The following is a 26408-nucleotide window of genomic DNA, read 5'->3' as shown; positions in this document are numbered from 1 at the left end:
AATCATGTTCCTGTTGGATGAATACTTAGTTCCAGGTTGGGTGCAGCATTGAGGAGCTGTACTTTGACGGAGACCATCTTATGGTACATGGCAGCTCTCGAAAGCCAAGCTGAAAGATCGGAGGGATGGGGGGATTGGAAAGGTTTGGATTCCAAAGGCATGAAGCTAAAAGAGATGTTATTTCCACCCTGGATGTGGTACAGTTCTGTTGAAGGTCTCACAGCTTTGGATGCTGCTGCCAAAACATCTCACTGCTTCCCTGCCCACCTCTGCCACTCAGCCGGGCACTGACAGAACTGCCTTTGACAGCCTGGGACAGACTTGGAGAGTGTCGTCCCCTTCCACGGCCATTTTCGGGGATGAGGGTTCATTGGACAGAACATTACAGGTGTTCATTTGGACACAGACTCAAGGAAAGCTGTGCTGTTTAACCAGTGCTGCCCCTATCAAGTTGTACACACAGTAGTGATTTTACTACTGTGTGTACTTTATTTGATTTGTTGTTTATGTTTTTAAAGGCATCAGTCGCCCATAAATCGTCTTACCTTCGAAAGCCACCCGTCAGTGCCACGATAGCGTCAGGTTCGAGCCGGCGAACAATGTCCTCTACGATCTGCCCGACTGCATTGGCTTCTGCTTTGCTGACACCGGCAAAAATATCATTGTAGTACAGAAAGCCTGTCGACGGTGAGAAACAGAGTATTCAATTCATCTCTCTAACTGGCTCAGCTGTGCAGTGGGAAATGGCCACCATGAACAAACAAACATGCTGAATAACATCTCAGTAAAATGATGTACGGATGAGGTAAACGGGTGTGAAACAGGCATTTTAGAATTTATCCAAAGCATTGAAATGGATCTTGGTTTTGTATTTAATTTACTTGATTTAAATGGGTTAAATCGGTGGCATATGATCTTTAATATATTTAGTATAGACTAGACTAGTTTAATGTTTCACCTAAACGATGTCATCACTTCCTAATGCTTGTCCTTAGAGGGTTCGAGGGTCCCATCCTAGCCCTGTCTGGCCCACTATAACCCCAACCCATATTCAATAAATAAACCAGGCTCCATCAAGGCACGCCTGTTTAAGATGTTAAAGTATCTAGTTCTGTGTCTGTTAAAAAACTTTCTTGGCGCACAACAGAGCCGATTCAATTAGCTCTGGCTAATGCAAAGCAGGACTTTAAAAATAAATCACAGGCGCTGCCAGGAGTCTCCGAAACCATCATCATCACGGGTCCAGTTTGTGTGCGCCTGCTAGAGTTCAAAACACAGATTCATTTATTTTCATTTTGGCAATTCTGGGTAATGACAGAAAGATCAAAAGGAAAAAGACAGAAAGCAAAGGCAAGTCATGCTGTGGTTTACTTGTTAGTGATATGTTCTGTGGCAAGGGCTTGAATCTGCGGAATTTAGGACTCATTCTTAATCGTTTTCGAGAATCCGTGCCTGTCGTCTAGATATTAATTTTAGCCACTGCTTATGATTGCATATATAAACAGCACAGCTCTGTGGGAAGGATGCTATACTGGGGGAATCATTGCTCACCCTGTGGACTCGTTGGTGCCTGGTAAGCCACAGGACCACGGTAAAGCAAGGTAAAGCAACCCAGACTAATTTAAGTCACTCAAGCAACACAGTGTTTGGACAAGAGCCCACCATCCCATTGGGAGTTCTGCACACAATCAGCGATGACATCGACCTGACATCTGGACTCTTGCACTGAACCTGTACTCCCATCTGAGATTGGTATCACTTAATTCACTTCCATGGTTTAATATTTTTAAAACAGGGGGCTTTTTAGACAAATTAGATCAGATTTAACGTAATACATGTCATACAGTGACTTAGAAATGGATTAATATCTGGCAGCAAGAGAGAGAAAATATTAAGGGAAAAGAAATACTTATAATCTCGATATTGTAGTATGATAACGGCATTACCATGATTAAAACAAATCGTTCTATCGACGGGAGAGAAGGACAAAGTCATATTTCAATCGTGGCCCCCCCTCGTGTCTCAATTTTCTGGTGGCACAAACAAAACAGAACCGACGAGGTTAAGAAACGTAATTTATTATGTAGCATGGTTTATATAAAGGACAAACGCTGTACAGTAAGGCACTTCCTGTAGTTTGTCAATAATAATGTTCTTCCTTTGAGACTCATTTGGGTTTGATTAAGCTACGTTCTCCTGCTGACTCCTAAATGCAATACTTATGACTTTCCAATACAGCCATACAATAAATGGGCCATTTCCGAAACAACGATTACATCCACTCTGGTATTACATTGAGAACCATGATTGCTTAGAGGTTTTATTTTAATTCAATACCTGACCATATCTGGAATAAGTAATACACTACACATGCAATGCTTCAATAGTTGCCAAGGAGCTTCCTATATCAATACAACTTCACTCTCGATTGGAAGTGATGGGATTTCAGAGGAATCTGTCGAGCGTGTCCCTCATACAATATCATTTATACTTCCCAGAGAACATGCAAACATAATTATGTGGACCCCAAAGACATATTCACACCATGTCCAGGTCAAATTAGGATGCATTGACTTGTAGTCCCATAGATGGTTTCCATTTCTATCCACTGACGTACAGTTATGTTTCAGATAACATACTGAGATCTTGTTTCACTTATTTAATTGGGTGCATTCAATTTATTAAGATGTGATTCATTTACATCTGAGTTAACAAATCTTAAAAATAATCTTACCCAAAGAAGATGGTTTATTTACAGTACTTTCAAACTGTAAAACTGCCTAGTGGCTTGTGCATATAAATTGTTAGCTGCTGATAAATTCCACATACTCACTTTTGAAGTATTTTAAACCATTTTTGACCGTCATGTAAGTTTGCCCACAGTTGACAAGCAAAATACATTAATCAGCTTTCACTGGCAGCCTGTTGAGTATCATATTAAACTCAATGCTCTGCCACTGACTTTTAAAGTTGTTAATGCAAAGTATCCCATTATATGAAGAGGCTAATCCTGTGCCTTATCCCCCATCCTTTCACCTGCTCCTCGCTGAGCCTCAGCCATTGACTCCGACGCTCCCCTACAGACTTATTAAACGGTGTACCATCTCAAGGAGTAATCCCTCAAGGTGAATTTCCAAAGTCTCTGATATGACTCGAGCATTAGAAAGATTAGCTTAATTGATAGACCGCTTTAGCAAATGTAGAGATGACATTATGTGGCTCTCAAGCCTCCATCTAAAAGTTTGGGTGTAGCTTTTGTGTTACACCGGTGATGGTATAGCCACTGAGGAATAATGCCTATGTTGTCACAGTCATAAACATTATGAATCTATCAGTCACATCAAAACAAAACGGCCAATTCAAATCCCTGAATTATGGAATTCAAAAGATGAAGTCATTCACAGTACATCGCTGGAGACAACGTGGGGTGTGGGATAATATAAGAAAAGTTTCATAAGTAACAGCTCTGTCAATGCACTTAAAGAAGCTCTAAAAAGTACTGTGAACATTAGGGGATTTTTCTATCTAGTTACTGAGGAAAGGTAAGTCAGAAGTGCCATGCCGGAGGTGTCCGTGTTCGTGGAGATTTGTGACGCTGGAAGTGGAAACGCGAGGCTTGATGCGATGTGAAAGCTAAGGGCTTTGGCCCTTGCATTGCAATTAGTGTTCCAGCACCACAGATTCGCTCGCACGGCTGTTGAGCAGTAATTTGTATTTGTGACTGCAGAAAAGCATTTTTCCCCATGGGTGCTGAAGTGTACCTGCTGGATTCATTTATTTTTCCGAAATCCTGGTTTTGGATATGTCGGACATGTCTGTTAATTAGCTTAAATGCGTTTGTTGGCTTGCCTCTCATTTTCACGCCCCGAGCGGGTAAAACGACTGTACAATTTCACAGGATTTCTTATGCAGAGACACACCACTGAAATTAACCATCTCTACACTCGGCAGGAATTTCTATTCCTTACTTAATCATTTTTTGCTTTGGGTTTAGTTTTTTTCCATGCTGTTCATTATTTGCCTCCAATCTTCTGGTATTCGAAGATGCATCATTGATTTGCGACGAGTGCATGTGGGCAGCTGCTCGTCACGGGCAGAGACATTTAAATATTTTACAGATGAAAATAAGATAACACATTGCTTCATTAGCAGTCATTGCCCTTGCCACTTCTAATGGTAGTGAACATGGTGCCATTAATAGAGGTACTATGACAGGAAGATGATAAAAATGCAACATGGGTGTTACCTGCTTTCTGCATTTTTGTATAACGGATGGTGTCGTCAGTTTGTACGTCTTCAAAGGAGCGAAATCCTTTCCGGTACCATTTCTCTGCCGTTTTCAGTCCAACCCCAAAAACACCTGTAAACAGCTGAGAAGGAAAACACAGATCTCTTCCAGGCATGTAGGCAAAACAGCGCAGGGACCACAGCTCGAACCAGCTGTGGTGGAGCGACACAGGACATTGTTCCTACTCCAACGATATTAGCATCACTTCTCCAGAAACACAAATGTCAATGGACAGAACCATCCTTTTAGATTGCCAATGAATCAGTGCAAGCAGGTTGTTTGTTAAACCAATAGCAAAACCCTGAAAACACGTTCTGTATTGTGAATTGTGATACACACTCATTCTGCATGTGTCTGAGACAGGGTATTATAATAAGCAAACCACTGCAAAGCTCTCAAACCTCTCAAGGTGTCCTACAGAAGTCCAGATACTTGGAAAACATCTTGCGTAACAATAGTAACTAATCTTATTTAAAGCCTTCGAATGTTCTCACTGTTTTCTGCACTAAACACAAAGTTCAATACACATCTGTTTCTATATATCTTCTCCCAGTGCAGTGTAATGAACTCTGAACTTCTGAAATTATTCAATACCATGTTAAATAAGCTGACCTTCATTGTCTGGTATCTGTCATCACACAACACATGCTGAACTTTACAGCATCGGCCATATTCAAGAATTTCCTGTGGAAGAAGAAAGAATATTGATCCTCTTTAGAAAAATAAAGTCGGTTAAGTACTGTGTTCATACATCTTCCAATATGTCTTGTTTCCAAAGTGGAAAAGATCAAATATACCAATTAGAGCCGAAACGGCTGTTGAAACAATAATATTAGTTTTAAAATAAGTATTCCAATAGATTTATGTCAGCTGCAACTAAGAGGTTTAAATAATTACCACAGACCCTCTCCGAAGAATATTTCACAGTAATATCATATTGATCACAAAGCAAAATGCCACAGATATCTCGAAAGCGGCGCCAAACAGAAACACGACTTATTTTAATATTTTAATTCCACATCCTCACAATTAAGAACCACAACGGAGGTCAGCATGACAGAGAAAACAGAGCACTTCTAATACGCGTCTACGCGCCGATCACGTTGGTGTTTTAATTAGTTTTCTTTTATCTTCTCTTCCTTTTTTTTGTTCTCTCTCTCCCAACCCAGGTTCCCATGGGGGGGGGGACGTATCTCGAGGCAAAAGAGCGCAGGAGCAGAGCTGCTGATTTTATCACAAACCAAGGCCGCGCACCACGGGCTGTCTGAACGGATAGACGCTCACAGCTGGATGGAAATTCACTTGTCAGTTGCCTCCCAGGGCCCCTGTTACAGCAGAGGGAACGAGAGCAGGGAAGCTCTGCATGTCCGACGGCACAAAATGTCACTCATCTCGCACGGAAGACTGTGCACCTCCGAGGCGGCGTAGCACGCGGCAATCTGCTGTTTACAACTCATTCGGCGGACTGATATATGCAGATGTTTGTTGCTCTTCGTTTGTTGTTTATTGTCAGAAATGTCTGCCACATTTTTTGGGCAAACTGATGATCAGCTTAGATTATATTTAAAATGTAAGAATGAGTCATACTGTATTTGCTGCAAGATGAAAGGTGGTGTTTTTGTTTGGCTAATCTCTTCTATTCCGTTAATCATTTTGCGTCGAGTTTCAAATTGACATAAAAGGACTAAAAACTGACGGGTTCTCATTCGATAGAGAACTCGTCTTGGCAACGTCAGAGTGTGTTCCAGGAGGTAACCTTGGTGTAGCACACATACGTTTTTTTAATAAATATTTCTTGATGGTTGCTGACAGTCGGCAGTAACGTCTGGCCCCCTGTGCATGCAGAAAGGGGTCAGTAAGTGGTCCAGCACAAATCCCAGTGACAGTTGGTTTAGTGCGAGGTATTTCCATGTGAAAGGTCCCAGACTAGAAAAGCAGAAAACCTGTCAAAACAGATCGCGCTTACAAAGTACATCACTGAAATACTACCTCGATGACAGCTTTTGTTTGGTCTCCCAGACACGGCAGGCCTTGCAGGTCTCCTAGGCAGCGGACAGTGTGCGGCAGGGATTTCAGCAGCGAAGCCGCCCGTAAGAAGGCCAGACAGGGTCCCTCGCTCTCGCTGAACTCATAATTTTCCGCCAAGATCTCAAATGCGTCCTGCAGAAAGAACCATTGGGAGAATTTGTATGAAGTGTGCATCAGAGCAACTGACCCATCACAACACACTTCGGACATGCTATACTAGATGCTGGGCGTCTCATTGAAAGATGAAGAAATGGCATTTAATTGTTGAGTTGGACACTCTCCCTTGGCACTGGTGATTGGTGATAAAACAATGGGAATAAATCAAGTCATTGTGTGTGTAGTGGAATGTATTCTTCGGAAAGAGAAACAGGAAAACAATGGAAACGTTTGATATGCATGTCTCAGTCCACTCTTTCTCTAATGTAATCTTCACAATTTACTTACAACACATATTTATAGACTTCAAACCTCATCTGTCTGTTAGAGCATCATGGGATACGGTCTGTCTTGTGAAGCCCACTGTACCAAACCTCGAATATTTCAATTGGTGTAAAGCCCACAAGGTATTAACAAGTAGTGTTAGTTCTATGTTTAGCAGCCCTGCCAGTTCACTGATGGAGCCGTCCCTGCAGAGTTAAATAAACTGTAATAGAGTTATGTACAGCGCATTGAAAAAGGCCTGGCAATCCAATTCCACATATAGGCCAACGCTATATGTTTGCAAGCAATAACCTGATCAGAAAATAGTGTAGAGAGGGCAAATATGGCTTAATGGTGAAATACAAATTTACTTTATTAACTAACCCAATTTTGTGGGTGGCCAAAACCTATTTTGCTTTGGGCATTTGGACAGTTTGCCATATTAATACAACAAAAAGCCATATTGCCTTGGACTGTTTTTCTCAGGCCATGGAGGCCACCATAAATCATCTCATATCTCCTCACGACATTGAAAGTTCAATAATTCACAGTGTAACGCGGGAACTGAAAGAAAATGACGGTCAAGCTGCAAAAACCGTCTGCCAAAATGTCGGTCAAGCTGTGAAAGCAGAGGGACTCGATGGCATCTTATTAGCATCTCAGGAGGCTTCAGTCTTCTTGCACGGACAAGGTAGAGAGGAAGCACGGTGGTTGCCCAACAGACACAGGTCACAAGCCACCCCGGAGCTGCGCGTGCCAGTCCTCCAGGGCTCGGCCTACACAGATGGCGGACTGGTGACCCAATCCGTCCTCGTGTCAGTGTCTGATTAGCAACACACACACAGACCCCCCTCTCCCATTACTACTCAGCAAGTTAATTAGTTGTTTTAGCTCTGTTTTAATTGGGAGTACAGAGGGTTTAGCCCCCGCTGTGGAGAGAGCGGAAGGAAAAAATATGTTTAATTTAGCGCCGTTTGAACTTCAGTCGATTAGACAGGGGGACTTTAATTACTTTCAAACAGAACCATTGAAACAAGGAGCGGATCCACGTTTTGGAGATTCTGAGATTGTGCAACTCAGCCATGTGCTCAGCCTCTCAGTGGTATTGATGCCTCTGTTGTCAATGAGCAGGTGTCTGTTTTCGGGGTGTGAGGGCGAGCATATGGTTCCCAGCTCCATGGGACAGTTGCGACTTTCTTAATATGCATCAGCACGCGTCCCCCGCTTATTATTTATCTGTGTCGTTCAGGAGGTGTGCTCTGCGGAGGTTTCCCGACACGAGGGTGGTGGCAGCTCTGACTAACTCTTGCATCGCTACTCTCAGAGAACGTCTCACAGCAAGATCAGACTCGCGGCCATCTTGAGAGGAGAGGGACTCAAAGCTTACTTGCCAGTCATTATCAAAGTCAGATGTTAACAACCCCAAAACGTCCCAGATTGTACAAAGGGAGCTTTTTCTTATCCAACTGGGGATTTACTATATTAATAAAAGGGGACAGGCTTGAAAGTATATGTCAGTTTGTCCCCGTGCCGGCAGGAAAGAAGGTCACTGCAGTTGCTGAGCTATATCTTCCAGTAAAAAGGCTCTTTCAGTGGGGGCCCGAGGGGAAAGGCAAAGACAGACCCCGTGGGGCCGCGGAGGTGTGGGAGTCCGGGCTGTTGAGACAGAAAGTCTGCCCCGTTGCACTTATCATAATACGCTTAGCCAGCCTTATAATTCTCTGTGTTTGTTTCAAGCTGTACAAACGGAGACTCAAAAAGCTGCTTCCGTGAAATCTAGGGCATCTTGAATATATCACATTAGTTTTAATTTATAATAAAGGAATTGTTCGGCTCACACTGACCGCCTGACTCGTCCCACCGGTGCACGTCGGCACACGAGGGCTTTCACACGTGACTGTGTGTGTGGCCAGGCTCTGCCGCCTTCAAAATCACTGACCCCAAGATTGTGACATTTCGTTAGATTTTTTTTATGTTATCTCAAGGCAAATAGAGATAGAAAAAAACAGAATAGAAAAAAAAGAAAGATATTAACATAAAGCCTTTTTTATGCATTTCTGTAAACAGAGATCTATCCCCAGACCACCCTAACAGAATGTCAATGATGTAAGCAGGGAATTCAAAAGGAAGGAATATATGTTTGTTTTACGGATGAAGGTGGGAAAAAATTAGCTTTCGCCGAAGGAGACGCTATAAGTAATTCTGTTAATGTTACCCCAAGAATTATACCTTAGTATAAAAGGCTGAGGGTAGATAAACATGTCCTAGTATGTTTTTAAGACCAGAGCGCAGGTTTTAAGAACGAGAGTTGCTTCACTGTAGCATGTCTCTAATTTCTTGGCAGAGACCCTCTGGCAGTGAAGGGCTTTCTGGCTCCAATGATTTTGCAACTTCTGCAAGTACTATTCATAGATTTGGTGGACTTGGGAGAAATAAGACTTTACAATAAATAAAAACAGCCATCTGTATAAAAATGGACAAAAGCCTGTTCACATATGCGTCTCAGAAGAACAGCGTATGTACGGATGTTTACAAGACCATCTTTTAGTCTGTGTTTTACAGGTGATCTCACGTGAACGAGAAAATATTATCTTCTTTTTTCTGTGCTAAAAGTGAGCATTTTAACGGTGTAATCCTCAGAAGGACTGGGTTCTCTCGAGACACACAGGAGTCTAGTTCACAGCCCGGCCACACAGAACATACACGGCCATCTGCATCCTGAACCTCTTTTAATTCAGCATCTAGTGAACCGTGTGAGACAGATCAACCACCAAAAAAAAAAACTGTTGGTTCAGCCAAGCACTAAGGACCGCACAAACAAATCCACACACTCCGTCAGGATACTGGGCAACAGAAACGAGATGAAAGACAACTCCTACCCTCACACTGCACCTCGCTGGACCCTCCTACAACAAAGACTTTTATTTATGATATAAAGTACATCTCATATGACAGATGGGCAAAGTGCTTAACATTTTATTCACATCAGCGATTATGATAAAGCCGTCTGGGTTGAGTCCCTGGACACGCTGCCACTCTCCACACTCTGACAGGGAGTGGACGGAGATCTTAAAAGCTGTGATGGAGGGATCATTAGTGGGGAATTAAGAACTGCTAAAAGTCTCGGGGAAAAACACTCAGTGCAGTATCAATCCGTACACAGATGTAATGTCCCCACCCACATGGATTACGAGAAGTCTTGTGACCAACCATTTGATCTAATTGGATCTACTATCATCAGAATACTTGGATTTAATGATAAAAAATGTAAACTGTCTCTGATGGAAAGAGACTCGCCGAATTGGATAAAACGGAAGCAAAGTGTTTGGGATTCTCTGGTTCAGTAGTTTCCCCTCCCTTTGAAAGCTGTGTTGAAGGATCAGATTGCTATTTTCTAGTCAGTACAGTAGCTACAGTTTGCATTTATTGCTACAGCTACCCATATGCTTTGTTGTATCAAGAGAAACATTAATGTCACACTTTTGCAGCCTCGTGTGTTACTGGTGCAGTAAAACTGTTGCTGGAAGCTCTATAATGTTTAACAACATATAGATACGGCTTAGATGTATAATTATATAAACTTTTCCTTTATGTATAAATATGCATTGAAGTATTATTTTAGAACTCCTTGAGGATTTTGTTAAAAAGAATATATATATATATATATATATATATATATATATATATATATATATATATATATATATATATATATATATATATATATATAACTGCACATTACTCAGAGTTAATGTTTTTTAAAGTGTAATTAGAGTCTATTATTCCTAAAAGAACATTCTCAAACAGTAGGGTCCCACCTGGCATTTTAGAAGTACACTGAAAACAAACAAAGATCACATTTTATGAATTAATAATGCTTAACAAAAACTGACAAGTCCTAGAAAGCAAGTCTGGCATTAATTTGCTGACTCTGTAATGATTCAGAAGCATGTGAGAGAGTTTACTGGTATCTGAAGGAAATGCTGGGGAGAAAAGTGTTGTTTTTCCGTTGCTGGCGCAGGCTCTCCGGGGACGCTCTGTGTGAGCAATGTGCTTGAGATTCGTCCCTGCAAATTAGGCAGATGGGCTCCCCAGACAGGGCCTCGGCATGCCCTGCTTAATAAGCCTAATAGAAATCATCTTTAACTGCTCAGACCCTTCATGTTATTAATATACCTTCCAGACGTATGCATTTTCCAAACGTATATTTTCTTTTCTGTGCTAGACACTCCGATTTATTATGCAATCGCCAACTGGATAAATCACTAGAGGATCTAACGCATTGTTCTGCAGTTTCATTACCTTCGCAGTTTCAAAACAGAAGCACCTACAAGAATAATAAACTAATAATAAACTTTTTTGCAGAACAGTAGGGTATTTTCTGCTTCCAGTTACTGAATGCAAATTATTTTCATCTCATATTTTTGCCATGAAGCCCCCTGCTAATTCACAGTGCATGCAACACACCCACACACTTTCTGACATATCACATTATGAGTAAATGTATAGTTAATTCATAACAGGTTTAGGTGATAGTTCATTTATTTATGGTTTATTTAATTTAAATAAGACTTGGGCTCTAATTGTGTAATTAATTATAACAATTTCTTAAACACTTGCTGTTCTGTGCAAGTAGAAGAACACAAAGCATTTGTTAATTTTTGTTTGGAAGTATAAGCTAACATAAATATCTCACAGGAAATATAAAAAGTATAATTTGCATATCACAGTCAAATAATCTAATCTGCTAAAGTATATAATCTATATGATTTATGACCCAAAGGTGACAGACTTCTTGTTTCAGTATAATTTGTAGGAATGTGTGTTCAGGAAAACATTGATGTATACAATAATACAATACAATGTAATACAAAAATAAGCATTCCTATGTGAAATGGATTGTTTTTCCTTCAGGCTGTTATTTTGTTTTTGTTTGTTTGTTCATGTTGGCGTGGTTTTCTTTCTCAAAGCTATTTCCCAAATGTGATTTAATCACCCCCAGTTTAGTCTAAAACATACATTTACACATTTATTTCAGTGTGTACAAAAGATAAGTTTCCTTGCACTATAAACACGCTGAGATCTGTTCCTCCAGCTCATTTTCCAGCCTTGTCTTGCCCAGATGGCATTGGTAGGAATCCATCATTGTTTATGTGCAAATTCACCTCAAGTGTCCCTAATTGTGCCATCTCTGCGCACTGCAACCAGCCCGTGCCAGATTTCATGTCGGTTTCAGCTGTTACTCTTTCATCATGGGATATTTGCGGATGCTACTAATTTGTAGGTTAATACTTTTGTCAGACAGGCATTCTGTCAAAGCAAGCGCCTCTCTTCTCACTCGCCATATTCCGGAGAGTTGATCTGAAAGGGATTTAATTGTGTGTATTTAAACACACATCTCTCTTTCTTTGCTGCTCTTTGGAAGATTTTTTTGGCATTACCATACAGTGGAATTTTCTTACAATCAGGCATCACGACACAATTATAATTTGGATTTGTTTACGGCTCTATAATGTTTTTGCAGAGTGCACAGCGTGTGAAATGCAGAATATATTGTCCAGTACCGTGAATACTTTGTTGTGGTTCTCCATGGTTGTCCGTCTCTGACAAGAGTAGTGAGATATGGTCCCAAATGCAGAGGGCTGTGGGCTTTCTTCAATCAAAGGGCTGTTTTCCTAAAAATAATAATAATAATAATAATAATAATAATAATAATAATAATAATAATAATAATAATAATAATAATAATAATAATCAGTTGTAGGGTTTTTCCATTTCATTATCTTTAATGTATCAACATTTGTAAAGAGCTGCAACTTCACAGCACTGTTCCTATTCTCTTAAACCCTTCTAGGTATGAGATATCACTCCATCTGTGAACATTTATTCAGGATCACAATTCCTGCATTTAAATGTCACAAATATATAATTCTAATTGCACATTAATGCTAAATAATGCACGGAAAATCTGTGTACAACATGTGTTTTGTTGATGTTGTTGTTGCTTTACACTTTATATAGAGTAACAAGTGTGTTGAATATTTCAAAGATAAAGCTGAAGAAAATCTAATAACATCCCAGCAAAGTACACAAACCTGAGCTCTTCTGATTGCGTAAAATGGTATTAAGCGCCACAGAAACTGCACCGAGGAATGTGGAAGCTAAACAAAATATTGTATTAACAAGGGATCAGTCTTCCAGTCGTTTCCTTTTAATCATATTAAATGTGCATTCATTTACATCAGAGGATGCATCTCCAGGGCTTTTGAAAAAAACAAAACAAAACAAAACAAAAACTCCTTTCCACATTTACACTGCATTTGTAACTATTAATATTGTTCTTATATAACAAGGAAGAAGACGCATTTGAAATACACTAGAAAATATTTGCATGAACTGTCTGACAAATAACTGTAAAAACAAAAATACTTTATATAAGGGTACACAAATATAATGGTTTATAATGTAGAATGTAGTAACAGATTGTTAATATAGTATCAATAACCAGGTTGTAACCTTGTAATTGTATAATGATAAAAAAGGTCAATTGTTCTCGTATATAAACCCCCTATAAATGAATTCAGTGTTAAATATTTGTGTGTACCAACATCTTTACAGTGTTTACGTTCTGTAGCAGAAATCCAGCTGCATCTGTAAATAAAACCAGTCAAGTGAAAAGGTGTGTGAAGAAAAGATCTACGAGGAAAACGAAGCCGGATGTTGTGGAGAGTGTCACGTTGTACATTTTTCCCTATTTAGCTTATCTGTCGTATCCATTTTACCGAAATGTAATAGAAAGAGTGGGTCCAGACGCTAGATATGTTATCATACAGAAACACATGTTAACTTCACATTACATTAAACATCTTGAGCAGCTTCATTACTTTGTTTCACACTGAAATAAACTAACAAGCTCTTAACATAGCGAAAAGAACATGCATTGAATATCCTTTAAGCTAATTAGCATTCTTACTTGTTGAGGTTTGTGGTTGAACTTGCAGAAGTGCTATTATTTCCCACGCTATAGCAATCTCTCTCCAAATAATTGGTATTCACAAATTCCACGAGTATCATGATAAATGACTGTAGTTAACCTGTAACATAAAGAATTCAAAGGACTATAATCCAATTTTCCTCATGTAAATTGGCTTATTTTTACTCTAGGAGAAAATTGCTGTTCATTTGTAATGTATCAAAAGGATTTTAGTTTTAATATTTATGATCAGGGAAACAATTACGCCTTACAATGGGAAATTCATATTATGTATAGTTATAAAGAATATGAAATTTCAGCATTTGTACGCAAAGATGTAAAGTTCAAGAGGTTCACATATATATTTTCAGAGTTTTGTTAATGTTCTTGTTACACTAGATCTTGCTCCTACTCTCTATAGCAGCACTATAACCTAAATATAACTATAATTGAAATACATCCCAATGCTAGCAAATCTACACACACATAAGTTTGTAGAAAAGCAACATCAACCTTACCAACTGGAGACTCTCACTCTAACCCTAGCCAAGACCAAAATAAAACCCTAAATATATATATATATCCATCTATGGCAAAACATAAGGGTCGCCTTTTCAAAGTGTTTGGAAGTCATTTCCACCGAGGGGCCCAGTAATGAACGCGCTGGTATGGGACTTCCCAATCGGGGAGGTGAATCTCATTTGCTCAACTTGCAGAACAAATCGCCGTCCAGATAAACTACTACAAAGTTTTTAAAAATTAAGATTCTATCCCCAGAGGCTCAACTATATTACTTTTTAAATTGAACCGAGCTTAAAGTGGCGTTAGCCTTTCATCTGACTTTTTGAAGAGACTGTGTGCTGGTCTAGCACTCAGACAGACCCACACTGTTAATGGTGGTTTTTATTCAGCGTTTTAAAACGGTTTCTTGACATGGGTTTGTCTGGACCAATTTTCAGCTCTTTGAATTGTATTCTTTTGAGCAGTGGATTTGCTATAACTAGAGCTCCCTCTTTTCTCTGCTCTTCTCACTTCATTTTGTCTGGCCAAGCTTTGAAATACAGTTTGTGACAGTATTGTCATCAGGAGATTCTATTTCCAGTAAAAGGTTAATAATACTTTTTTTAATAACACAGTTTAAGGCATTAATTATAGGAGTTCATGGAGGCTTTTCCTGCATAAGTATAATTTTGTCTTGGAAGTAAACAGCTCTGGCAACAATTTTTTATGCAATTTGTTAGTAAATACTTGGTAGATATTATACCAATGTTCAATAAATACAGAACACAAATTAATACACTATAATGTCATCTGCATCTATGGTTTAATAGATACACTTTTACAATGTATTTTTTGTTCACCATTCCTTTATACCTTTCAGAAGTGTAAGACTGCAATATGTATAAACAGATATGGCAAACAAATGCTACAAGATCGTAGGACTAATAAAGAAATACAGCTGTTTCTCTCATTTTTTGTAGAAACTCAGCCCAGTCTGCCTTTAATATTCATCGTTCTCTTTATATAACGAATCCAGTGCGTAATATGACTTGAAAAGATTAATAGTTACGAATGGAAAATGAACAATGCAGCGCGTTGATGTTCATATATTCGAATCAAATACTTCAGCATTTCTCTGGCATTGACAAGCTGTCCACAGTTTTCTTGTGTAAAAGAGGACAGATAGTTCTCACTCACAACCAGATGTTTTTATTCACCGTGTAAATAAAAATAAAGTGTTATGTCTGTATACTCTTTTCTTTTCAAGCTTTCAGGGTTCTTAGAAAGTGACTTAAACTAATCTAGGGTACCTCTCCAATTAGCTTCTTTTGTGTGGTGACAATAGATGTTAAGTTAGATGTGACTACGTGGCTGTATTTGATATATGTTTATACTTTCAAATTTAAATGCAATTAAGGATAAGTAGATCACAAGCTATTGTTGGTACTGCTTTGTGTGAGCTGCAGGGTTGTTATTTCAGATCATGTGTTTTTTTCTCCCCCGACCTACATATATTCCAAAACTCATTCCTTATTATGCTCAGCAATTCGTGATATATATGATCTTCGTTAAATCTCCTTGACTTCTTCAAAATCAGTTAACATCAGTGGTAGATCATTAAACACTGGGAATTCAAAGGCGTTTCTCCTCAGCGTCGCCTCCTCGGTGTTGGTGCTCCATTTCATGACTTTATTCTGCAATGATGCCGAGATTCGTACAATTATACCTCTATCACAATCGTTTCATTTCTGCCTTGGTCTTACCAGGATAGGGTTTTTTTCATCTCTGCTTCTCTCAATTCACCTCTGCTTTGTGAATTACCACTTTAGAAATATTGGGATTATATTCAGTTCCCTAAATATATATATAAATGTGTGTGAGAGAGAGAGAAAGTGTGTGTCTGTGAAAGAGAGACAGAGGGAGAGAGATAATAAGTGTGTGTGTGTTTGTGTTTAATCATGCTCTCATCAGAGTATTCACATGTGTCTATTTTAAACTTACTAAGATACGGGAGACAATACCACGTTTTTGCTCAAAGTGCTGAGACACAGTTTGGTCTGACCCTATTGGCTTACAGCACCACCTAGTGCACGATACTATCCAACACACACTTAAACTCTCAAGTGAGGTTGAGCAGGGTCACTCTCTCACCACCAGCCGATGTCTGGCCTCCACATGAACAGGTTCTCCCGCCGCCATGGACTCAGTGAACCAGGAGATGTCCAGCACCTCCGTCTCGGGCAGGACCCTTGGGCTGCTGTTCTCCAGCCACGGCCAGAGCTCGCCTGCGGAGTTGGCCTCGGCCACAACGTGGGTGACGGCATTGCTGGACAGGAGAGGAGCAGAACGGACGAGGATCAGACAAGGGTCGTGTGATGCTCTTATTTATTAAAATGTAATCCCATAAATGACAAATCATGAGATCTAAAACTGGAACACTTAGGACCACACAGAAACCAAACGAATCACAGTGTATCGAAAATAATCAAGATATATAACCAGAACATATTTGTTCCACTTGTGTTTGAGAGTCCTTTCAACCAAGATCAACATCTGCAAATAAAGTGATTCAAGTTTAAGTTCGCTCTTCCACCCAAGACTGGGCTATGAGGATTAGAAAGCTATTAAAATACTTTCCGTTTCAAAACAAAATTAGTAATCGTTTTGATCACAGACATTACAGCGATGAGAGGCGTTATATAATGGTTTAATGTGGTAAAATGTGTACCACTCCAATCCCTGAGAACAATTTGAATCCAATCTAGAAAGAAGGTTTTTAACTACGCCGTATTCTGAGCCCTAATTATGTTTCACTAGCGCCAACGTTGTAGATGTATTACAGGCCGCAAAGCTGCGCTGGTACGGTGTGGCGGTGTAATTTCAAACGGTGCCCGCTCCTAATTGACAGTCTGGGACAGCGGCTCGGGTTTTCACGGCGTTGTTTAATTGTCACAGCAATTATTGCGGCCGAGCAAAGACATCATTATGTTCAACACTCCAGCTTCTCTGTCGAAGCACAGTGGAAAAGCTTTTAGCTGCATTTGGATTTCCGGAGAAGCATCCTTGGTCCAGTTCTGATGCTCAGGTGCCCATTGTAGGCGCTTTCGGCAATGGACAGGGGTCAGCATGGGCACCCTGACTGGTCTGCGGCTACGCAGCCACATACGCAACAAACTGCGCTGCACTGTGTGTTCTGACACCTTTCTATCAGAACCAGCATTCACTTTTTCAGCAATCTGAGCTACAGTAGCTTGTCTGTTGGATCGGACCACACGGGCCAGCCTTCGCTCCCCACGTGCATCAATGAGCCTTGGCCGCCCATGACCCTGTCGCCGGTTCACCACTTTTCCTTTCTTGGACCACTTTTGATAGGTACTGACCACTGCAGACCGGGAACACCCCACAAGAGCTGCAGTTTTGGAGATGCTCTGACCCAGTCGTCTAGCCATCACAATTTGGCCCTTGTCAAAGTCGCTCAGATCCTTACGCTGCCCATTTTTCCTGCTTCTAACACATCAACTATGAGGACAAAATGTTCACTTGCTGCCTAATATATCCCACCCACTGACAGGTGCCATGATAACGAGATTATCAGTGTTATTCACTTCACCTGTCAGTGCTCATAATGTTATGGCTGATCAGTGTATGTTTCAATTAATTCAAAACAGTGGAAGTGGCTACGAACAACATTTTATCATTTACTTCTTTGTTTTTAAGTAGCTATAGTCCATTTATACTCTTCAACTGTTTATAAATGTCACCTTAAAACTCAATTAATTACAATAGCAGTAGGATAATGGCAGAAATATATGACTGGTGATATTAAAGCTCTTAGATTCAAGTAGGTTAAAAGTCAGATGTTTTTTTTTTCCTGATTATAATTGTAAAATTTCTAATGAGGTTTACAGATGATTTACTATGGTGTGCATGTTCCATTCAAGAAGAGACAAATCTTCCGGGATAAATCTACAACAGCAGTGAACCGATTCTATATTGGGGTGAATAACATGTCATAATATGCACTTATTCAATTCACTGGTTCGTGACTCACACATTTTGGTCTGATAACCGAAAAATAAAGGTTTATTACAGGATTTATTTATTTACTTATTTTATTTAACTCAATTGAATCAAGTCTACTTAGGATTGCTAAGGTCTCAGGCATGATTACACTGTTGTTGCAAGAAAAGGGTCGTACTTGGCACAGTGTTCATATTTACTTGTATATAACCCTGGCAGTGCCTTTATACCATAGCTGCGTTCTACGTCTTATCTTTGTTGTGTCTGAAGCGGGACTTCGTGTCTCAGCATACCAGGCTCAGAAATGTATGGATTTTAAGGCCATTCTCTCCCATACTTGTTGTGATTTGACAAGTTTAGAGGTTGATTCATTTTTAGTCTTAATTAATGGTGAGAAAAACTTGCATGGATAAGAATTTTTGCCTTGGCAACTGAAATCTACTTAGTAGCACATTTTTCATAATAATTTAATAATTATTGCAATTTTGTGCAATGTCTTCATAACAGATTCAATGCATCCATCATACATCATCATCATCATCATCATCATCATCATCATCATACAAGCACTGGTTTAAAACACAACAGATACAGATGTGCTTTCCAGAAACAGTCCCCAGCTCTTCTGGACTCACACTAAGTTAACATCTGGGCATATTTTGGCAGAGGTTTTGGATAAGACTTGGTTAAATTGTGTGTGATGTGTAGATCTATGGTATTGGTAAGCATAATCATTGAAATATACATTAAATGTTCAATGCCAAATCTAACTGAAAGTCTGTAGTTATTTATTTTCAGAGGTTTCAGCTGGGGCTGGGACTGGATTTAGATTTGTCATTTAAACTATTTGATTGCTTGTGTTTTTTGTGTGTTTGTGTATAGAGAGGAACCTGGAAGGACTGTACATTTCTGATTTATTTTATTTCTCAGGTGTTATTTCTTGCATGCAAATGATAAAGGCACTCCCTTTGAAAGCAATGTTTCCACAGCGCCCCCTGCAGGAGAGGAGAAACTGTATACAGGGAGATTAGGTTAGGAATCCAAATTGGGTAAAAAGGCATGGTCTCCCGACATGATAACTCTATCCACATGTTGCAGACATCTTCAGTCACTTATCATCTGAGACTACAGGAGGAAGGCTCTGTATTGCCTGATAGCAAATAACCTGGGTTCAGCTAGGTACATTGTCCTTCAGCTCATGATGTCATTGATCAGAACAAGTGAACGCAACTCCAGCCGTGCTGCACGTCTCCCTGTTTTCAGGGCACAATTTGAGGATGTGCAAAAACAGGAACTGTAGAGGGACTGTGAGTTTACAGTGTGCAGATGGCAATAACACAGCCATTCGCTCCAACAGCAGACCGCACTGAGGTTTGGTTAAAATCTTTAAATAACAGGAAAAAAAAACACCCTGCTTAAAGTGAATAGTAATCTAATTTATTCAAAAACAAGATTATATATGCGCTGACATTTGTTTTCCATCTTTAACCTCCATGTGATTCACATAGTTCACACCATGCCTCTAAGCTGAGATAAGTTTTATTATAATATTATTAGTATAAGTAAATAGGTTTGAACAGGTGAGATGCTCTCAAAAAAATGTTAAAACTGTTTTCTAGATGTTTCAACTCACAGCCCCAAACAAGACCCTTTATTTCTCACAACAGACCAATAACACCTAAAGAGTACGGATTAGGCAGAAGGATACCTCAGAGGCCTGTATATATTTGTAATTAGCTTAATGCAGTAGTAATAATGCACAGAGTAATCTTCTATTTTACTTTGTAGTTTTTTTATTGCTTGCTGTGCTTTGTTTTTCAAACTGAATGTACAAAAGCGACACATTTCTGAAATTTCAGTTTGAGGTGCATAAATTTGTATTTCCTGTGGTTTATTTCAAACGTATCAAAAACTCTGTAACTGTACAAACCTGCAAGCTGCAGATCTGGGAATGATGCCATCTTAATTGAGCCGACAACAGTTATACCAGTTTTACTGCAACTCCCACTGGTACCTGTGCTGCAGCTGTGACCGATAACTTGGCAAAACTTAACAGTGTGCCAACCTAACAGTTCACAATAGATGTTAATTAACAATAAAGAGTTTACTTAAGGAAAGTAATCAACTGGTGGAAGTGTTATACTCTTACTAATGTGAATTTGTCTCAGTTTGTCTGTGTAAGGCATTACTGTTGTTTTTGGTGGTGCTTTAGTCTTTTAATTCACTTTTTTTCATAGTGCATTAATGTATAATTAATTGATTGGAGACACATAATGATGTCTCCGTTGCAATTGCCATATATACTGAGCAAACCACAGGATGCTGAGCACAGCCAGTATAACTGCAATACATGTTCAATTGTGTTTTGAGTATAAAAGTTGTCCATTGGTAAAGAACACCTCTTTGACTCAATTTAAGGTTCTCAAAATGTTGAAGCTGGAAAAATAAATCTTGTAATATTCTTATTAAGGGTTTTTGGAAAGAATACATACCTTAACACATCCTCTACTTTGAACCCCTTCTTCCTCGCTAGACTGGTTAGAAAACTCCTTCTGCTTGCCCCCATCTTTCTCTCCACGAGAAAAATCACCACTTCGCCGAACTTGACCTCATACTGACACGAACTGCAGGAGTCGTTCGGTTTCTGCCTTTTCTTAATCGGTGGCCGAATGGGAACGTGAAGCATTTTTGTGTGGGAATTATATCACACTCAGTGGATTCTGGCTGGATTAGGTCCTTTTCTTACTTATATTTCTCTCCCAGCTGAGAAAACGCCCCCTGTGATGTCATTTACTTTGTCTTTATTTTTCTTTTTAGAATTTCAGACAGTTGAAATAAACAGACTAGAGTGCCAAACAGGAAGATTATCTGATAACAAAAGTGGTTTTAATGTAACAGTTATGGATAAATTGTCAGCACTGAATGAAAGTAAACTATATCACAGAGCAGCGGTGTGGCAGGCCCAGTCCATGGGGAAGTTGCCTCCACTTACACGAGTCTCGCACTGAAATATATTTTCAAGAGGTTCATCCTTAACTCATCATCGAAACAAAACAACAGTAAACAGCTGTTCAGATGCAGTTTTCTCTCTCAGTTAAGATACCTTTGTAGCTTTCTCCGTTACAATTCCATTGATGAGTAAATGCTAAAGTTATATTATGTCAAATAAAAAAAGCCAGAAGACATACACTGCACTCTCTCATCACTGTAATTCACCCTTTTATAATTCTGACTGGAAATAAAGGTCAAAGTGAAAGCTACATGCAGATATGTGTCATTATTAAGACTGACCATCACAGAAACCAAATTCTTGAACGCTGCCAATTGTGAAATGCTGAGGGCTCAGTCTGTTGGAGTTTGTTGGGGGTTGTTTGTAATCGACTGTGAAAAATAACACATTTCAGCTGATAAAACACAGTACAGTCCAATACTGGGCAATCAAGACCCTTCTGTCACGGGGATCAGTTTTTATTGGATTGTGCCTTGTCGTCATTGTAAAACAAGCCTGGACCTTTTCAAATATGAATGAAATCACATTAAATCGAGGTCCATCACATTAAAATGATAAACATATATTACAAACATCTGAAGGCCCAGTCAGGAGGCGCCACGGCACACAACTGGCTCATTTTCTTCATAATGAAACTGAGCAGCTGCATATTGATGTTGTTATCCACGACACTCTGTCCTTTCCTGCAGCTGACATATGGCTGGCTTGTGATTTCTTAGATCCATTATTGAATTTCATACGTCAAAAACGCATACAGTTGCATAAAGTGTAATCAATTCAGAAATACAGAAACACCTTGACGAAAAAACAAACAAATCACCTCGGCCAGATGGGATATTTCCAACAGTACTTAAAGAAATTAGGGAAATTATTTATAGGCCGCTAACTGAAATATTCCAAATGACACTTAGAACAGGGGATGTGCCAACTGACTGGAAGACAGCAAATGTCAAACCAATCCACAAGAAAGAGGACAAAACTGAGCCAGGAAATTACAGACCAATCAGTCTCACCTGCATCACCTGTAAAATGTTGGAAAAAATGATTAGACAGAAAATAAAGGAGCATCTTAATGAAAACCATATTCTTGGAGATAGTCAACATGGGTTTAGATAAGGCAGATCATGTCTTACTAATTTATTTGAGCTTTGTGAACATGCAACTGCAGCTGTAGATCATGTGAAAGCATATGATATGATATACTTAGATTTCCAAAAAGCTTTTCATAAGGTTCCACAACAAAGACTGATCCTCAAATTGGAAGCTTGTAGGCATTCAGGGTAATGTAAGTAGATGGATTATGAACTGGTTGATGTCTAGGAAACAGAGGGTGTCGATTAGAGGAGTCGCTTCTAACTGGAGTGAGGTTGTTAGTGGAGTTCCACAGGGATCAGTACTAGGGCCTGTGCTTTTTCTAATCTATATTAATGATCTGCACTCTGGGATAATTAGCAAACTTGTCCACTATAATTACACTATGGGAAGAATAGAACTAGATGAAGTAACGCATGAGAAAGACCTAGGAGTCTATGTGGACTCCTCACTTTCTCCATCCAAACAATGTGGGGAAGCAATAAAAAAGGCAAACACAATGCTAGGGTATATTGTCAAAAGTGTAGAGTTGAGAACAAGGGCAGTGATGTTCAGACTGTACAATGCACTAGTTAGAGCTCATCTGGATACTGTGGACAGTTCTGGGCTCCACACTTCAAGAAAGATATCGCTGCTCAATGTTGACACACTAACATAAGTCCGTGTGTTTCTCAGTCTATTCAAAGGGACTTGGATAATATTCAGTGCTGGGATGGCAGATGAAATTTAGTGTGGACAAGTGCAAGGTATTACATGCAGGTAATAAAAATGTCCACTATAATTACACTATGGGAGGAATAGAAAGACCTAGGAGTCTATGTGGACTCAAAATGCTAGGGTATATTGTCAAAAGTGTAGAATTGAGAACAAGGGCAGTGATGTTCAGACTGTACAATGCACTAGTTAGAGCTCATCTGGATACTGTGGACAGTTCTGGGCTCCACACTTCAAGAAAGATATCGCTGCTCTAGAGGCAGTTCAGAGGAGAGCAACCAGACTTATTCCAGGTCTGAAGGGAAAGTCCTACTGAGAGACTGAGGACCTGAACCTTTTCACCCTGGAACAGAGGAGACCACGTGGGGACTTGATCCAAGTCTTCAAAATCATGAAAGGCATCGACCACATCAAACCAGAGGAGCTTTTCCAGATCAGCAGGGACACACGCACCCGGGGACACAAATGGAAATTGGGCTTCAAGGCATTCAAGACAGAAAACAGGAGACACTTCTTCACACAGAGAGGCGTCACAATCTGAACAAACTCCCCAGCGATGTGGCTGAAGAGACAATTTGGGAACATTCAAAAACAGACTGGATAGGATCCTTGGATCACTTAGGTATTAATGGACACCAAACGAGCACGATGGGGCGAATGGCCTCCTCTCGACTGGACACTTTCTTACGTTCGTATGTTCTTATGAAAGCCTAAGCTTACTGGAGACTCGAACCCTAATCCATTTATAATTTAGAACATCATTGTTGTTTAGTGCAGTAGTTCTTGTTGCACAGTACTAATATGGATAAGGTTGTCTTGGGTCTTGTTTACATGGTATTAACTTCTAATATTGATTAAAATTAGTAGTCCATGTAAAATTTTAAATAACTGAAACAATAATGATAAATAATATTTAGTGCCGACTTTGGTTTGTTTTCTTTATACAAGAACTGCACAGTAAACTGCAGGTTATCTAACTCTGACATTAAAGTTGTTATAAACGACACTCATATGACTGGCCGGTTACTCAACCGTTAAAACTGTATACATTTAAATTCAAATTCAGATGAGCTTTATTGACATAACTGGAGTAGCTTTCATTTCAGAGACACGTAAAACTAAATCACTAAGTAAAGGTAAGACAAATCGATTAGGGACTAACTAACTAATGTTTTGATCATTTACGTTGAGCGTTGTGTGTTTAATTGATAACGAGGTTTTGGCGTTTTTAGATTAATTATATCATAATTGTGGTGGTGAAGTGAGTAAACTGTACAGTAGTACTATTGTTATCTGTAGTTGCTGGTACGTTTTTAGTCATTGATTTATATATATATATATATATATATATATATATATATATGCAACAATGGAAACAAACCGCACATGGTTCTTGTCAGACAAATCTCAGCTACATAGCTAAAAAAAATCACAAATTGTTTCCCCATAAATGAATACTTAGTAATACATGCCCCAATTTGAATTCAGAGGGTTAAAAGGAAGACGTGTAAGAAACGTGTTTTCAGTTGTTGTTCTTGTTTGTGGAGGCTCCGTGGCAATAACTTTACGTTCACTATTCCTTTAATGAAAATAATCTTAAATTATCATATTATCAAAACATTGGAGCCCAATAAAGCGTAATTTCCTATCATAAAAATACTACATTTTACAAGCCTAAAATAGCCTATAATGATACAATTAGGATGATTATGATAGGGAAAAAACATGCCCAAATATATTTTCCTCTTTAATGGGCTATACGCTCAAACATAGAAAGACATTTTATTCTCACAGCACTTGCATTACTCTTGCATTGAGGGTTGTTCAGAGACAGTTGCTATGAAAATGTGTTGATGCTACTTGATGGACACAGAGTCCAATCTCTCACACCACAGACTGTTTCAGTTTCTATCACAGCTCCAGGGTATTAAGCACAGCTTTATATTGAAGAAGAACGTGCAGATTTTCTCACCACACAAAATAAAGAAATACATTTAAAACATGTAATGTCATTGAAAGATACAAATAAGGAATTTCTTGGCTCCAGCATTTGGTTTTCCCAGTGGAAATTCCGGTCCTCATACAAGCTTGTATTGTTAATGGGATAGTAAGTATCACAGATCGCAGTAACGACAATGCTACTCGTTGTGTAAAGCCCTTCTGTGCCCCCTGGCATCCACAGGTCGCTGACTCTTTGATCCCCTATGGATAGCATGCTTTCAAGATTTGCCAGGACCACTTTCCAAGAGCGGGACGCCGGTGCAGTTTTGCAAACTATGGCAGGTTGAGGCTGGTTCATAAGGGGGTGTCCGGCCTACAGAAAAAACACTGCACATTCTCACAGGCATGGCGAGTTAACCCCACTGTCCCATCTCTCTATCGCGCTCTCTCTCTCTCTCTCTCTCTCTCTCTCTCTCACTGCACTACTGTAGTGTCCGTGTTATATTTATTTCTCAGTTTATATGCATCTTATTTAGTTTGTTTCACTTGTCATCGTCTGTGGTTTTGTACCGACTGTTTAAATGGATATGGAGCTTTCTGGCAGTGATCTCCCTCCATCAGCAGGCACGGGAGCCGGATTGGTGGCTTCTGTCTTTTCTTCTGCAGGATGGCTGCATTCAATCTGGACTTGGTGACTCGAAGATTGGCCGGTGGGAGGTGGCGAGGGAGGGCGGCCAGCAGCTACTGAGAGAGTGAGTGTTGAGCTACAGCGGGGGCCACCAGCCATCCCCCTGGGGCCCAGGAACACCTTGAGTCTGTGTCTGTGTGTCTGTGTGTCTCCCTGTCTCTCGGTGATGCAGTGACAGGAACAAAGCCCTTGTCCAGGAGGTGATTTGGGAGTCGGGGGCCAAACGACAGCCTCTGTGTGGTGCTGGAGACAATGGAGGCCAGGAGCAGGTTCGACTGGGTGGAAACCAGCACCAGGGCTGGGAGAATATTTCTATCTTTCACTTGGGAGGTAAGGAAGGACTGACAGACAGACGCAGAGAGTCACAGCGACACACACAAAGCCGTAACGAGCGCAACCATCCCAGTCAGGAGATTTGGGAAATTTTTGTGGACCAGGACGGCAACCTGGGTGAGTTTTACTCCCGTCTGTTGTCCCCTTCCCTCCTTTCCCTCCTTCTCCTCTCCATCTCCCTCTCCCCCTCTTCCTCTCCTCTCCCTCCCTCTCTCTTCCCCCAAACTGAAGTGTGCGTTTCCCTGTGCACAGATCCGAGAGAGCCCACGCAGGACGGCGCCCCTCTTTCCCCGTCCGCTCCTGCCCCTCGAGGGAGAGATGATCGAGATGTCTTCCCCGTGAGGACTGGAGGTTGAGAAAGGGTGGAATAAAACGCCATTAGAACAACAAGCCTGGACCT

The 26408-nt window shown here is 40.0% G+C and overlaps 1 protein-coding gene across 1 annotated transcript in view; it reads right to left on the bottom strand.

The window, feature by feature from the left end:
• The window catches only part of dntt (deoxynucleotidyltransferase, terminal), a 57347-nt gene extending 36431 nt beyond the window's left edge, over nt 1-20916 (bottom strand). The window contains exons 1-7 of the mRNA XM_066693083.1: nt 20723-20916; nt 16365-16536; nt 12301-12411; nt 6278-6448; nt 4901-4972; nt 4247-4370; nt 546-678 (exon numbers count right to left, since the gene is read on the bottom strand). Coding sequence (XP_066549180.1) covers nt 546-678; nt 4247-4370; nt 4901-4972; nt 6278-6448; nt 12301-12411; nt 16365-16536; nt 20723-20916 — 977 coding nt within the window. The remainder of the gene's footprint in view (nt 1-545; nt 679-4246; nt 4371-4900; nt 4973-6277; nt 6449-12300; nt 12412-16364; nt 16537-20722) is intronic.
• Nucleotides 20917-26408: the final 5492 nt, after the last annotated feature.

The sequence above is a fragment of the Amia ocellicauda genome, chromosome 20, assembly GCF_036373705.1.
Source record: "Amia ocellicauda isolate fAmiCal2 chromosome 20, fAmiCal2.hap1, whole genome shotgun sequence".
Classification (NCBI taxonomy): Eukaryota; Metazoa; Chordata; class Actinopteri; order Amiiformes; family Amiidae; genus Amia; species Amia ocellicauda.
The sequence above is the reverse complement of the archived record's forward strand: the minus strand, read 5'-3'. Positions and strand labels throughout refer to the sequence as shown.